Raw genomic sequence first — 16,424 nt, forward strand, 5'->3', positions numbered from 1 at the left:
AGGAATGCGCATCCCGCGAAGCCATCGCCGCCGGGAACCCCTCCCGCGCTACCGGAGCGCGCACTCCCGGGCCAAGCGGCTCCCGGGTACGAGGCCCCGCCCCGCCCCGCACCACGGCCCAGGCCCCGCCCCTCGCCCTCAGCCCCTTCCGGCCGCGGCTCCTGCTCTTCTGCATGTCCCCGCCCCCCCGCGCGCGCCGCCCTATCCGAGGCCGCGCCCGGCCCGGAGTTCCCGCCCCCCCGCCCGGGCCCCGCCCCCCCGCCCCGGCCCAGCCGGCTGGCTCCGGCTTTCTCCGGTCCGCGGCCGCCCCGGCCCCGGCCCCGGCCCCGCCCCCGCCCCCGCCCCCGCCCCCGCCGGCCGGGGCGCCCGAGCCGCTCGCACTGCGCCCTCCGCACCTCTGCGAACATGGCGCTCCTGGCGGTGCGGGGCGTGCGGGCTGCGGCGTGCAGCCTGCGGGTCGCCTCCGTGTCCGCCGCGCCGGGCCTGCCGCGGCCCTGGGGGCCGAGGGCGGGCGCCGTCCGGACGCTGCGCACGGGCCCCGCTCTGCTCTCCGGTAAGCGCGGGCGGGCACGTGGGGGCGAGCGGGGCTGCGGAGGGCGACGGGCCGACCGCCGGGGTCGCGGGCTGCGCGGCCGCGGCCCCTGCCCCTGCGCCTGCCGCCTCCGGGTGGCGTGGCCCACGCCGCAGCCCTGGTGCTGCGGGCCGGGGAGCGCGGGGCACACGCGCGGCCGCCGGGGGCGGGCTCCTTCGCTCGCCGCTGGAGGACCGCGCAGCGTCGCTAAGCCCCGCGCCCTCGGGTGGTGATGCCGCGGGTGCGCGTCGTTAGGCCTGGAAGCGGGGCATGGTAGGCTTTGGTTCGCTGCGGCCGTCGCTGAGAGTCCGAGGTGAAGTCAGAGCAAGGGCACTTCATGAAACGAAAGCGCTGGCGCTGGATTTTTACTAGCAAAAAAGTGAGCATGACTTTGAAGGCTCCGCTATTTCCTAAAAACAGTGCGATGAAGTCTTCTGGACCCTCCGACGTTCTGCGAAAGTCTGTATCGGGTCCTGAATGTGTTGGGACAGCAATGAGGGCTCACGCGGACCTGGGGTTGAAATAACCGGGGCCCTGCCCACGACCGCCTTGGCTTCTGTGCTACTTTGCGCTTTAGCGCAGTTACTGCAGCAGGAAAAGTTTCCTCACTGCGAGCCCAAGTGCATGAGACGCCACCTGCGCCTCCAGGAATTGAGGCTTCTTAGGGATGCGTATAGGTCTGTGATGGCCGTTGCCTCATTAATTTCACTGTTTTAGAAACCTGTTTGGAAATGGAAGGTTTGATAACATTTACTCCAGTCCGAAACATAAAGATGCTTCTCTGTGGTTGCTAACACTTTCCTTTAGTTCTGTTGGTGACACATACCAATAATTACCAATTTGAATACAAAGGGAAAGCATATCGCAGAGAAGTGAATTTCAAGGCACCTTTTTTTTTTTTTTTTTGGTTATTCAGTGTTGCTGGGTTTTTGCACTTTCCAGTTACCTAGTTAAATATTGTCTAGAATATCAATACCCATGATCTGGTGTTCAACCAGGTTTGTTTTTTTTTTTTTAATATTTTTTTTCTTTATTTATTTATGATAGTCACACAGAGAGAGAGGCAGAGACACAGGCAGAGGGAGAAGCAGGCTCCATGCACCGGGAGCCCGACGTGGGATTCGATCCCGGGTCTCCAGGATCGCGCCCTGGGCCAAAGGCAGGCGCTAAACCGCTGCGCCACCCAGGGATCCCTCAACCAGGGGTTTTTTTTTTTTTTTTTTTTTTTTTTATTTATTTATTTATGATAGCCATACAGAGAGAGAGAGAGAGAGGCAGAGACACAGGCAGAGGGAGAAGCAGGCTCCATGCGCCAGGAGCCTGATGTGGGATTCGATCCCGGGTCTCCAGGATCGCGCCCCGGGCCAAAGGCAGGCGCCAAACCGCTGCGCCACCCAGGGATCCCTCAACCAGGGTTTTTAAGAACAGAGGCCCAAGTTCCAATTTCAGCCCTACCTCTTACTAATTATGTGATCTTGGGCAGAGTCACTTAACTTCTTAGTCTGTTTTCCCTCTATCATAATAGAGGTATTATGATAATACTTCTACCATACAGAGTTGTTGGGCGGATGAAATGAATTTGGTAAATGCTATTAAATATTATAGAATCAAGTAGGTAAAAATTGGCCAATTTTTGTTATCCGACTACTGACTTTATTTATTTTTTTAAGATCTGTTTATTGATGAGAGACACCGAGAGGCAGAGATAAAGGCAGAGAGCAGGGATCACACCCTGAGCCCGAGGCAGATGTTCAACCACTGAGCCACCCAGGCGCCCGTGACTAGTGATTTTAAAACACATACTTTTTTAAGTAGGCTCCACACTCAGTACTGAGGCTGAACTACAACCCTGAGATCAAGAGTCATATGCTCCAACTACTGAGCCAGCCAGGTGCCCCTGATTAGTGACTCTGAAAGGAGGAAAATGCAGACTTTTCATGAATTACTGAAAACACCTCATTTTGAAGCCAAAGATGTTTTTAAAGGCTCAGTAAGAAAGTAATTATTTACCTGACCTGTCCACTTTTATCCTATTGGGCTGAGGGTTAAAGGAGAATTAAACTAATCATTGTCTTTAGCCTAAATAGCTTGGCCTTGTAAAGAGTCTTGCAGACTTTAAATTAAGTGGGCTTGCGGGCATTTACCTTACTAATCTTGCTGTCTTTCATATAAACTTGTGGTTGCTCATTTGCTAAACTGAGTGTGAGCAACCTTATTCCTAAGATTATCTTTACAATTAGGCAAGATGGCAAGGCTCAAATTGATACGCAGTCTCAGAGAAGTCATATTTATAGTTGTCCATTTGTTGCTTTATTTTTTTAGATTTCGTTTTATTTTTTTTTAAAGATTTTATTTATTTACTCATGAGAGACCACAGAGAGAGAGAGAGAGAGAGAGGCAGAGACACAGGCAGAGGGAGAAGCAGGCTCCATGCAGGGAGCCTGATGTGGGACTCAATCCCAGGTCTCCAGGATCACACCTGGGGCTGAAGGCGGCGCTAAACTGCTGAGCCACCCGGGCTGCTCTAGTTGTTACTTTTAAAAGGTATAGATTTAGGGGATCCCTGGGTGGCTCAACCACCTTCAGCCCAGGGCGTGATCCTCGAGACCTGGGATCAAGTCCCACATCGGGCTCCCTGCATGGAGCCTGCTTCTCCCTCTGCCTGTGTCTCTCTGCCTCTCTCTCTCTCTCTGTCTCTTGTGAATAAATAAAATCTTTTTAAAAATTTTTTCAAAAGGTATAGATGTAAACTTTTCATAATTGGTATTGTAATCAGCCAATTCTGGAGTTGTAACCATGATAGGGAGAATTAAGTGTTGTGTAGCCACATACCTATATAGATAATTTGGTCAGAATCTCCTTAATTAAAACAAAGAATTACTTCACTCACAAACTTCTGAGTGGTAAGCTCTGTGTTAGAACTGAGAATACAAATAAAAATGAAATAAGCAATGCTCTTGCTTGCTTTGTGCTTCATCTCCTTCCTGGGGAGAATGGACAAAAGGACTATATGTGTAGCTCCTTAAGTGCTGTGTGTTGTAGGGCCACGGTCCAGGGAGAGTGGTGCAGAATGCCGTGGGAGCCAGCTGGAGGCTACAGAAGGCTTTTTGGCAGAAAAGAGCTTCTCAACTTGAAGTAGTCAAGAAAAGGCAGGGGGGTGGGGGGTGGTGAGAATTCCAGTCAGAACACCAAGTAGAAACTTTGCAGAAAGATCAGATTGACCTTAAGTATTTAGTATTTGAAGTGGAATGAAGCAAAGCAAGTTCCTTTGTGACATTTTAGAAATTCTTCCAGTGAAGACTATGAAATTAAAAGTTTTTTTAATGATTAGGGGGAAAAGAAAGCAGTAAGTTACATTCTGCTTCTAATCATAGCTATGTGATCAAAGCAATTTAATGCTGTTTTAAGTATAACTATCTTTTGGATAAAGAATAAGAGTGAACCAGAAAGACTTACTCTAAAAAAGCATTTGAATTGATGAACCATTGTCTATTAATTTCTGATGCATTAGTTTTGGAAAAATACTTGGCCTCATACTGTGATACGTATATTTAAGAAAATAGCATATGCTTTTTAAAAAATATTCTTTATTATTATTTTTAATTTTTAAAATTATTTTTTAAAATTTATTTGTGAGAAACATGGGGGGAGGGGGGGGCCAGAGAGGCCGAGGCAGACACAGGCAGAGGGAGAAGCAGGCTCCATCCAGGGAGCCTGACATGGGACTCGATCCCCCGTCTCCAGGATCACGCCCTGGGCTGAAGGCAGCGTTAAACCGCTGAGCCACTGGGGCTGCCCCCAAAATTTATTCTTTAAAGCAAGTGCTCTGACATTAAATTCTAAATAGCTTTTTTCACATCTCTCGAACTTTGGTCAGTCTTTTTTCCTGGCCATTGAATGTGGAGCAGAGCTAGACTTTCCACCAGTTAATGCCTTAGCTCTGAGGTGACTGTTGAGTTCTGATCTTAAAGTTTCTTTAAATGATAGTGACCACTTTCTTCAATGGCAGGTTTGAATTCAATTAAAATGGAATTTTAAGGGCAGCCCCGGTGGCCCAGTGGTTTAGCGCTGCTTTCGGCCCGGGCCTGATCCTGGAGACCTGGGATCGAGTCCCCACATCAGGCTCCCTGCATGGAGCCTGCTTCTCCCTCTGCCTGTGTCTCTGCCTCTCTCCCTCTCTGTCTGTGTGCCTCTCATGAATAGAAAATAAAATCTTTAAAAAAAAAGGAATTTTAAGAACTTAGTCAAATTATAATTGTTGCAGGTCAGTTTCAGTTATGTAAGATTCCACTTTATAACCAAGTTGCAGTGAAGCCCTCTTCTGTCAATTTCACCTAAACAGGCACATTTTTTTTTTCATGTTAAATCATTTATGAGCATTATGAGCATTTGTGCTTCCTCAACCCAAGTCTGTCTACAGAGGGACAGACTACCTTCTGTAAGACAGACCAGAAATGAATAAGTATACATAGTTTATATGTGTAATTTACACTAATGTTGGAATAACCATATCTCCAAAAAGATACACAAGGTATCCATTCACATCAGGCCATCTTTGCCTAAATGATACTGTTGAGAAGATATTTTGTCTTTTCATGTGATCTGGTTTTTCCTCAGCAGTATGTTACTAAAAGTCGGTGTCAGTGAGTCAAACACAAATACTAGAGAAGTCTTGCCTTTTGACAGTATTGATATGAAAAGTGCTTTTTAAGAAGTGATACCACTGCTTTTCTGAAATATTGGTCTTCTATTTTAGTGCGTAAATTCACAGACAAACATGAATGGATAACAACAGAAAATGGTATTGGAACAGTAGGAATCAGCAATTTTGCACAGGTATTGGATTGTTTTGAAATACTTAAAACAGTCTGCTCTTGCCTAAATTGGATTGTCTGCCTTTTAAAAACTATTATTCTGCCCCTTATTCTTTGTTTTGATGTTTAAAGAACATCAATCAAGTAAACAAGCAAAATATAATTTAGGGCAGTATATAGTGTTTTAAGAGATTATTAAAAGGTTAACAATTATAAGTAAACATACCTTATTCAAGAAAGAAATATGTTTAATGGTGTTGGGGCAGTTAAGGGAAAAATAAGAGAAACAGAAGGCCTGGGATGTTGACAGTGTTTTGTGAATAACAAAACATGCACAACCAGGGGGCATGAAGAAGGAAAACCCAGATTGGCACAGACTAGACAAAGGCAAACCTTCTATTTAGCCAGTCTTTTTCTCTTAATTTCGCTATTCCCAGTGATCCCATATTGTATCTTCACTGGCCTATGTGTGGCCCAGTACACGGTACTGTGTACAATACGGTACAGGCGCTGTCTTCACCTCCTCGGTTTATTTATACGAGAATCACCTACATGGGAAATTATACACAAAACAGTACATGATGGATGGTGATCTGAGTAGCACAAGGGTTGTAACTCCCCTGATGGAGAGCTGACTTCTTAACTTGGAGTCAAGGTCTTCAGGGAGTACCAGGCCTGAGTGGGTAGGATTTCAGCAAATACAGCAGGGGAAATGGCCTAAGCACAACTGCAAAGGTGGAGGAGCACAAGGTGTGTTTATTCTCAGAGGACCTAGAATATTGATGGGATGGCTTGTGACAGGAATGACTGCTGCTTGTGGGCCAGGCTAGCTGGCAGCCTGTTTTCTTGCAGGTCCTGAGCTAAGAATAGTTTTGCATTTTTGAAGAGTTGTAAGAAAAACAAAAGAATGTGGTCCCTCGAGTGTAAAATAGGAACTATCTGAATTATAGAAGGTTAGTGTTTGGCTTGTTCCTATTTACTAGGAGGTTTAATTTGATTTCTTAGAGGTCTGTGTTTCGTTTGTTTTAGGAAGCTTTGGGAGATGTTGTTTACTGTAGTCTGCCTGAAGTTGGGACAAAACTGAACAAACAAGGTGAGTATTTTTCTCATCTTGGCATATTATTCATGCCTTAAGTATCTTTACTTTGCATAACAACCTGTTTACACTTAGGATCAATTAGAGTGCTTTTTACTCAAGTAATAGAAAACTCATCTAAAAGATTGAACAGTTGGAGTTTATTTTATCTCCTTCAAGAAGTCTAGAGATAGATGGAAACAGGATTGTCTTAGTGGTATAGTGAAGAGTCATCAAGGACATGAATTCTTTTCATACTTTTTCTGCCTCAGTGTGCCAGAGGTTACAAAATGACAGCAAAATCTTCAAGCATCACTTTCTCAAATGGCCGTATCCAACAGTAGGATGAGAAGGTAAAACCTGTTTTTCCTTGGAGGCAGTAAACAATCTGTTTTTCTAAGTATCTTTGACAACATTGGTCATATTTTTTTCTGCTTAAACTTTCCCCATCATTTATCTTGCTTTGAACTTTTTCTTCTTCCTGGTTCTCAGTATCCTAGCTGGATATGTTATATATTATTAGGTCATATCCATTTTGAAGGTCTTCACAGGAACCTTTTCCAATGTCACTATAAGACCCTTGTTGTGATTGATAATCTTTATCTGTCCATTTTTCTTCTGTTAGAGAACAGTTCTTATTTCACTGAACATTTTCTGAATATCTCTTAATAGCAAGTGAGCAGCATAAACCTGCTGTGTTTAAAAAACTTACATTAACATAAATATATCTAAACTAATGAATGCTCTTTAAACTTTCTGCTAAGGCTTTTAGAAAATTGATGTAAAATTTACATACAGTGAAAATGCCTGAAGTGTACAATCCAATGAGTTTTGACAAACATAAACACTTTGTAAACCTTGCCGATTGAAAAACCCTTCTCAAGACAACCTGTTCTGATTTCTGTCACCATAGATTAATTTGCCTGTTATTTAACTTCATTTAAAAGGAACCACACAGTTTTTATATTTTATCTGGCTTCTTTTGTCCAATATCATGATTTTGAGATTTATGTTGAGTGATCAGTAGTTCATTATTGCTGAAGAGTGTACTATTATATAGCCTTTTAATCCTTTGTTGATGGATTTGTGTTATTTCTAGTTTTTAGCTGTTAGAAATCTATAAACTTTTTTTAGTAGAAATCTTTCTGTAGATGTCTTCATTTCTCTTGGGTACATACATATAGGAGTGGAATTTCTGGCATGTAGTATAGTAGTTGTATGTTTAACTCTGTAAGAAACTGACAAACAGCTTCCCAAAGTGGTTATACCATTTTACATTCTCACCAGCAGTATGAGAGAGTTCTAGGCACTGCAGATCCCACAGTGAGATAACAAATTGTTGAGCAGCCTTCCATGTGCTTTTTGCCACTCACATCTTTTTTTGTGTTTAGTCTCTAGTCAAACCTTTACCAAATTTATTTGAGTTGTCTTTTTACCATTGATTTTTAGGCATTCTATATATTCTAGATACAAATCTTTTCAGATCTATATATATTTTTTTCAGATCTATATTTTGTGAAGTTTTGTCATAGTTTATGATTTTGCCTTTTCATTTTCTTAACTGTTTTTTGGATAAACTTTTAATTTTTAACATGTCTAAGTTACTAATGTTTTTATTTATGTATAGAACATTGTATATTTTCTAAGAAATCTCTTATTCATTGATTCTTAACAGTCCCTTTATTTCATGTTCATATCTTTGTTTTCTTCCTTCAAGTTAGACTTAATTTGCTCTAATTTTTCTGACTTCTTTAGGTAGCAAATTGGGGCTTTTTAGTAAGTACGTTCTTTACCCAAACTGTAAATTGCATCTCCCTTGTAGTGAGTAGCAGCTAAAATCTAAGTTTAATTCTTTTAGGCTTCACTGGGATGCCAGCCGTGCGTGCATGGTTCAGGCATCATTCAGGGGCCTAGACAGAGTTTATACATAGGATTTGGGGCTCTCCCTTTTAGTCTCTCTCCTTACGATTTCCCACCTCACTTTCTATTAGTTATGGTGGCCTCAATTCGTCTTCTGGTCCCTTACACCAATTAAGACTGAGATTTCCTCTTAGAACTTTGGCTGCCCCAAATGACATAGATTGGTGTCTTGTCTTCAGGCTAAATGCCATTTTAAAAAAAAATCACCACTATTGTCCCTTCTTTCAAGTGTTATCTCCTTTCCATGAATTGACTGCTTTTGTTCATTTTCTAGTGTCTTTAGAACTCAGAGATCATTGATTTTTTTTTTTAACATGTTCTTTGTAAATGAGACCTAAAGATAATGATTTCCTTCAAAGCACTATTTTAGCTATATCCCACAAATTTGGGTATATTGTATTCTCAGAATCATTCAGTTCAGATCACTCGATGTTGTCCCACAGGTGACTAAGGCTCTGTTAATTTTTCAGTCTTTTTAAAAAAAAGGTGCTCTTTGTTCACATTAACTGACCCTTTTGCTGTTATTGCTATCCAGTGAATTTTATTTTAGATGTTATACTTTCCAGTTCTAGAATGTCCACTTTTTAAATTTCCATTTTTTTCAATTTATTCACGAGAGACGCAGAGAGGCAGAGACATACATAAAGGGAAAAAGCAGGCTCTTTGTGGGGAGCCTGATGCTGGACTTGATCCCCAAGACCCCAGGATCACAAACCGAGCAAAAAGGCAGATGCTTGGGATCCCTGGGTGGCGCAGCGGTTTAGCGCCTGCCTTTGGCCCAGGGCGCGATCCTGGAGACCAGGGATGGAATCCCACGTCGGGCTCCCGGTGCATGGAGCCTGCTTCTCCCTCTGCCTGTGTCTCTGCCTCTCTCTCTCTCTCTCTGACTATCATAAATAAATAAATAAATAAATACATACATACATACATACATACATACATACATACATAAATATAAAAAAAAAAGGCAGATGCTCAACCACTGAACCACCCAGGTGCCCCCGCCCCCAATTTTTCATTTCTTTGCAGGTATTCCCCCATGTATTTATACATGATGAGCTTTTTAAAAATCTGAAGATAATAGGTTCTCTGCTTATCCCAAAATGTAGGTCTATGGGTCATCTCTTAACCATAGCCCCCTTTTTTCTAGGATTTCAGCCCTCGGTTCTAGCCACCTTGGCAGGCCTACATTCCGTCCTCTGACCCCTCAAATAAGACTGGTTTTACTCTGTGTTCTAGTTAACACTGTGCATTTTAAATGGGGTTGTTAGTACAAATTACATGAAGGAAGATCTCACCCAGTTTGCCCCCCCCCACACCTTTTTAAAGATTATTTATTTATTTATTCACAAGAGACACACACACACACAGGCAGAGACACAGGCAGAGGGAGAAGTAGGTGCCATGCAGGGAGCCCGATGTTGGACTCGATCCCAGGTCTCAAGGATTACGCCCCAGGCTGAAGGCAGCGCTAAACTCCTGAGCCCGCCAGGCAGCCCTGGGCCCCCTTTTAAGGATTAAATCCACCTTTGGTCACTCTTCACAGCCTTCATATGGTTGTTTTTCATCTTGTTTAGAGTTTATAATTGCTATCTGCAGGAAGGCTGGTCGCATGAGGTACTTCACCATTACTGGAATCTCCTGATACTTGCTTTTTAGGAGCCACAGTAAATTAAAAGAAAATTGAGTTTTATACTGAATGAAAGCATATTTGGTATTCAGATATGTCACCATTTGTTGTTCATTCCTAAAACAGGTCCACTTTATTGAGATATTTATACCCTTCTCACAGGTGATATAAGCAGTGGTTTTATTTTTAAATTAAAGATATTTAGAATGTGGTATCATCCTGAATCAAAGGTGACTACTTCTGTATTTTATATTTTCAGGTTATTGACTTTTGATATTTAATGTTTAAATTTTCTCAATTTAGATGAGTTTGGTGCTTTGGAAAGTGTGAAAGCTGCTAGTGAACTCTACTCTCCTCTATCAGGAGAAGTAACTGAAATTAATGAAGCTCTTGCAGAAAATCCAGGACTTGTCAATAAATCTTGTTATGAAGATGGTAAGTTGCTAGAATTTTTTTCAAAGGATTATTGCTGCAGTTAACATTTAGAATTTAAAGCAAGCTTCAGCAGATTATAACTTCATCTTTTTGCACTTTTGAAACTAAGTAGTGATGTTGTGCTTTAAAAAAGGGAAACACAGATTAACTGAATATGATTAACTGAATATATAAGGTTAGGTTTAAGATCTCAATAAAAACATCGCCTTATTCTTCAGAGTTCTTAGTACTAAGCTGTAGTAGACTCTTCATGAACACTTGCAAAGTATTCACCTCTTCAGACATAAAGTGTCCAATCATATTGTGTGATGTAGGTGGTAACAGAATAATACCTATTCAATCAGTTTTGTCACATTTTCATCTTAATAACTCGGTGAAATGCAATAGCAGCAGTTTTCTCCATTTTGTCCATGAATTGCAAAATTAGGATTAGTTTGTAGTTCTCTGTTGCCTCACCTAACCCTTCTAACACTAGTAGTGCTTTCTGCTCCCTGTTCCCCTTCACCTCAGCAGTTACAGTATCTGTGTTCCTTTTGTTAAAGCTAGCTATCCCTGGTCTTATATATTTGGATCTCTCAATGTTGTTGATGGTTATGACAACTCAAGGCTTTTTAAAAAAAATTTTTTTAAAGATTTAATTCCAGTATAGTTAATATATAGTGTTTATATTAGTTTCTGTGTACAATATAGTGATTCAGCAATTCTGTACATTACTCGCAGCTTATCATAATAACTGTATACTCTTTAATCCCCATGCCATATTTAACCCATCCCTCCACCCACCTTCCCCTAATAACCATCAGTTCTCTGTACTTAAAAATTTTGATTCTTAGTTTCTCTCTTTTTTTTTTTTCTTTGTTCATTTTGTTTTGTAAATTCCACATATGAGGGGTGTCTGGGTAGCTCAGTCGGGTAAGCATCCGACTCTTGACCTCAGCTCAGGTGCTGATTGGAGCCATGAGTTCAAGCCCCATGTTGGGTCCATGCTGGATGTGGAGCCTACTTTAAAAAAATTCCACATGTGACTGAAATCATATGGTATTTCAGTGTGGTATTTCAGACTGACTTATTTTGCTTGACATTATACTCTCTAACTCCATCCATGTTGTTGCAAATGGCAAGACTTCATATTTTTCTTTATGGCTGAGTAATAATCTGTTTTACACACACACTACATCTTCATCTACTGATGGACACTTTGGCTGCTTCCATAGTTTGGCTATCGTAAATAATGCTGCAGTAAACCTCGGGGTGCATATATCCTTTCAAATTAGTTTTTGTATTCTTTGGATAACTACTCAGTAGTGCAATTAATGGATCATAGGTTAGTTCTGTCTTTAACTTTGAGGAACCTCCACACTGTCTGCCAATGGCTGCACCAGTTTACATTCTCAACAGTAGTGCACAAGGGTTCCTTTTTCTGCACATTCTCATCAACACTTGTTTTCTGTTTTTATTTTAGCCATTCTCATAGGCATGAGGTTAAGCATTCTTAATCCATTATAGTAGAATCTATTCTGGTTTTCTTTTCAATTGTGATATGCAACAATATTAACTGAATTCTTAAGGCTAAAATATAAAGCTCCTTGAATAAATAATGAGTGATTTATATAAAGAATACTAGATCAGTTTTGAGGCACTCAAAAATTTTACATTTTGAATGAATCTGACTTTTATTCTTTAAAAAGGTAATTTGGAATATGATACTTTTTTTTGGTTGCAGGTTGGCTGATCAAGATAGCACTCAGTAATCCTTCAGAACTGGATGAATTAATGAGTGAAGAAGCATATGAGAAATACATAAAATCTATTGAGGAGTGAAAATGAAACCCTAAATAAACTAGTATGAAACAACTTAATCTAGCATAGTTGTCTTAAATTAGTGGTGCATACAGGATTTAAAGAGCAACTATTAGCAATATCCGTGGAAAAAGAAACTACTTGCAATAATGCTAATGGAAGAAAACACCCTTAATTTTACAATGATTGCAGATAAACACAATATGCATCTTTTTTGCAACACCTTTGGATTATGCTAGGCTCCAGTTATGATACTCAGAATCCTGAAATTATCTGTGGTTAAAAACTAGTTATAAAAAATTATGTAATTCAAGGATTTGGGGTCAAAATAAATAATCTTTCCATTGGAAATAACTGGCAGTAGAGAAAGGTTTGTTAGTCTTATAGTGTCAGGTAAGGAACAATACTACCTTAATTTTGCAGCATTACTGCACTTGCTGGTGCTATTTTTATACAATGAAGCAACAGCCTTGCAGGAAGAGAAATAGTTTAATAATAAAATCTTCAACTTTGTTAATCATGGTTTTTTTGTTTTGCTGTTAATATTTCATTGAGTGACTCTGCTAGTATTTGTGAAAATGCTAATTTTAACTTATGGAAAGTTTTTTTTTAAAAGGAAATTTAAGCCATAACAATGAAAGGTTTCAAGAAAATGTTTCCTTTTAATCACAAATCTGGTTTTTCTTAAAGACCTAATTGCCTGATAGCATCAAGTACCATTTTTGGTCATCTTTAAGAAAGCACTGACTTTGGTGGTTTTTGTTTTGTGTGTGTGGTTTTTTTTGTTTTTTTGTTTTTTGTTTTTTTTTTTTTTAATGCTGCCAAGTTAAAAGACATAAGAGGAAAACAAGGAAAAGTTTGATAAGCATAACATATGGCATCCTTAAGAAAGTAAACCACATTCATGTTTAAGTAATGGGAACAGAAATGGGCATAGTGAAACTTTTTAAGAGCTCACACACTGACTTAGTAAATATCTGCTTAAGCAAATTTACAGTGCCCAGTGGTATTTTTAAGTAGCTAGATACCATATTCTCTAAGCCAAGTGTAATAAGCTGATATTTTGATGGGGATATGATAATATACTCACACACAACTATAAATATATATAAATACATAGACATAGCAAGAGCAGACATACTTCTATCATTTTTCCCAGTTAGTGCCAGAAAAGGGATATATTCAAATACCACCACCTTCTGATGGTGAATAAACTGCAAATGTGAAAACCTAGAGGAAATATGTAAGTAAATAGCAAATCTTTCTGCTCAGTAGAAACAAACCATCCTTTAATGGCTATGTCACTGCTGAGCTGTATTTTTGCAACCTTATCAAAGTGTTCAAAATATTTTTGGTAACTATCTCCTTGTTTAATTATTAGTCAATTTTTAATTATTAAAAATTAATTTGACTCTCCTTTGGAAATAGAAAAGAATGAGTAACAATTACATAGATTTACTCTTTTGAAGTACTCTCATACATTACTTCATGATGATTAAAGCAATATCCAGGGGCACCTTAGTTGCTCAGTTGGTTAAGTGTCTGACTTTGGCTCAGGTCATGATTCCAGGACCCTGGGATCCAGCCCTGCATTGGGCTCCCTGCTCAGCAGGGAGCCTGCTTCTCCCTGCTGCCACTCCCCATGCTTGTGCTGTCTCTCAAAAAATAAAATATTTTTTTAAATTTTTTTTAAAGATTTTATTTATTTATTCATAGAGACACAGAGAGAGAGAGAGGCAGAGACAGGCAGAGGGAGAAGCAGGCACCATGCAGGGAGCCTGATGTGGGACTCAATCCCGGGTCTCCAGGATCACGCCCTGGGCTGCAGGCAGCACTAAACCGCTGTGCCACCGGGGCTGTCCAAAAAATAAAATATTTTTAAAATAAATCCATATCCAGAGCTAGGTAGGACAGATCCATAAATACTACCATTTCACAGAAAAGAAAGGTAGCAGGGATGATAAGACACTTAAAGAAAGCTGGGCAGCCATGGTTAGGATTTTCACATTTCCTGGTGCATTCTCTTAATTCCTTAGCTAATGTTACTACAAAAATACTTAAATTGGAATAGGGGTGGTAGGGAGGGAGGATGAAGGTTCTTAAGAGGGGAAGCAAGCAAAAATGGCAATTCTAGAATAAAAGTTCATCAGTGATTATAATCTAAAAGAGATGGGCAGTTTTTTATTCTCCCATCCTTTCTCAAAGACACACTTGCACTGTTAGACTCCCTCTGAACTTTTTTAGAGCCAAACGGTATGGCAACGTGTTCTTTTGCTATTTAGAATACAGAACCATTTCAACCCTCATTTCTATTATAATGCTGCCAAAAATATCAGGCATTCGGTGGCCCTCCAAAAAGTAAATCAACAGAGAATTTAATTTCTCTGACCTCATATTCCTTTTGAATGGTTTTGGTTTTAATAGAGCAGTTTCATAAAGGTATAAAATAATGCTGATAATTTAAACTCAAGAAATGGAAAAAGTTACTCTAAAGGTATTAAATTTTTTTGATGATCTTAAAAATTTTATCACTTCCCCGAGTTTAAGGACGCTGACAGCCTTAAGTTTTAAGAAAAACTACTATGGGCGCCTATCCAGGGGATGGCTCAGTTCACTGAGTGTGTGATTCTTGGTTTTGGCTGGGGTCAGGATCTCAAGAACCTGAGGTCAGCCTGCATTGGCTCTGACCTCAACAGGGAGTCTGCTTGAGATTCTCTCCCTCTCATCTCTGTCGCTCCTCTTGCTTCTGTGCTCTAAAATCTTTAAAAGAATTATGCTAATTGTAACTGTCCTTATTACTGCTTAACATTCAGACCCAAACACACATATGCCTTCCTCAGAGAAGGCCTTCACTTTACAAGGAGATTAAATTCTTTATTCCGTGCAAAATGGCTTTACAACTCACCACCTACCCCCATCAGTATTCTTTGTAGACCAGATTTAGATTCACAACAAAAATAGAAAATATAGTTTTCATATATCTCCTGCCTCTATTTTTCTGTTTTTGAAACATTCCTTGGCTAACTCTAGGATCTTACTCTACTAGAACTCCTGATATCCTGATTCAGCCTATATTGGCTTTTTGTAAACATGACTAAACAGTTGACCCTTAATGTTTCTACTTAGTCATGCTATCAGGTTTTTACCTGCTAAACTACAACAAAGAGCCCATTTAAAAGCAAGGTGTGCAGGCACAGTTCTTGTGAAGGAAATCAGTTAACCATCTTCCAACTTCCACATGTACTTAATGAGAATGTGCTTACAGTCAAGCTTAATTAAGAGTCATTCAGTAAGGGGGCAGCCCCGGTGGCGCAGCAGTTTGGTGCCGCCTGCAGCCTGGGGTGTGATCCTGGAGTCCTGGGATCGAGTCCCACATCAGGCTCCCCGTGTGGAGCCTGCTTCTCCCTCTGCCTGTGTCTCTGCCCCTCTCTCTGTGTGTCTATGACTAAATAAATAAAATCTTAAAAAAAAAGTCATTTAGTAAAATTCTTAAGTTTTTTGGTATACTTTCTAGAAACAAAGTAGCCTTCATGACTAGGTAACAAAGCCTTCTGTTAGGTGATTTCAAATTTTCTGTTTTCAAAATAAGTGAAGGAGGACCTAACCCAACTATTATCATTAAAATATTTTTTGCTAACCGTGATTTCTGTTTGGAAAGGAATTTTTAAAAAGTTGAGACTGCTATAACAAAACCTCTTTTAAGGCGCCTGGGTGGCTCAGCGGTTGAGCCTGAGCCTTTGACTCAGGGCGTGATCCCGGGTCTGGGATTGAGTCCCCACACCTGGCTCCTCCAGGGAGCCTGCTTCTCCTTCTGTCTATGCCTCTGAGTCTCTATGTCTCTCATGATTAAATGAATAAAATCTTTAAAAAAAAAAACAAAACTCTTTCATATGCATCTTGTATGACAAGGTATTTCAGATTATATATATTTAGAAAATGAATAAAATGGGGTCTGAATCTGTCTTATTCTGACTGATATTTATCCACAGATACAAGAATCGGGAAGGGGAGGAACAGCGTCCCCCATTTCATTGATACGCTTCCAGTAACATTGTCTAGTATTTATCAACACATGTAATACATTCCTGATGTTTGTCAACTGAGTATTGATTGAATAAAGACATTTCTCAATCTGGAAACATTGGATTGTTTTAGCCTTATAGTCTTTAAGTTTTGCTT

The 16,424-nt window shown here is 40.5% G+C and overlaps 1 protein-coding gene across 1 annotated transcript; it reads left to right on the forward strand.

The window, feature by feature from the left end:
* Positions 1-332: 332 nt before the first annotated feature.
* Positions 333-12,304, forward strand: GCSH (glycine cleavage system protein H). The gene is made up of 5 exons (XM_072731467.1): positions 333-553; positions 5,328-5,407; positions 6,415-6,478; positions 10,314-10,445; positions 12,169-12,304. Exons 1-5 carry the CDS (start codon positions 406-408, stop codon positions 12,264-12,266), a joined length of 522 nt encoding a protein of 173 aa, XP_072587568.1. The 5' UTR covers positions 333-405; the 3' UTR covers positions 12,267-12,304.
* Positions 12,305-16,424: the final 4,120 nt, after the last annotated feature.

The sequence above is a fragment of the Vulpes vulpes genome, chromosome 12, assembly GCF_048418805.1.
Source record: "Vulpes vulpes isolate BD-2025 chromosome 12, VulVul3, whole genome shotgun sequence".
NCBI lineage: Eukaryota > Metazoa > Chordata > Mammalia > Carnivora > Canidae > Vulpes > Vulpes vulpes.

Excerpts from the sequence above, each read along its gene's own strand:
- GCSH (XM_072731467.1), top strand. The coding sequence starts at position 406 with ATGGCGCTCCTGGCGGTGCGGGGCGTGCGGGCTGCGGCGTGCAGCCTG. Across the intron at positions 6,479-10,313 it reads GACAAAACTGAACAAACAAG|ATGAGTTTGGTGCTTTGGAA; the intron begins GTGAGTATTTTT and ends TTCTCAATTTAG. Across the intron at positions 10,446-12,168 it reads TAAATCTTGTTATGAAGATG|GTTGGCTGATCAAGATAGCA; the intron begins GTAAGTTGCTAG and ends TTTTGGTTGCAG.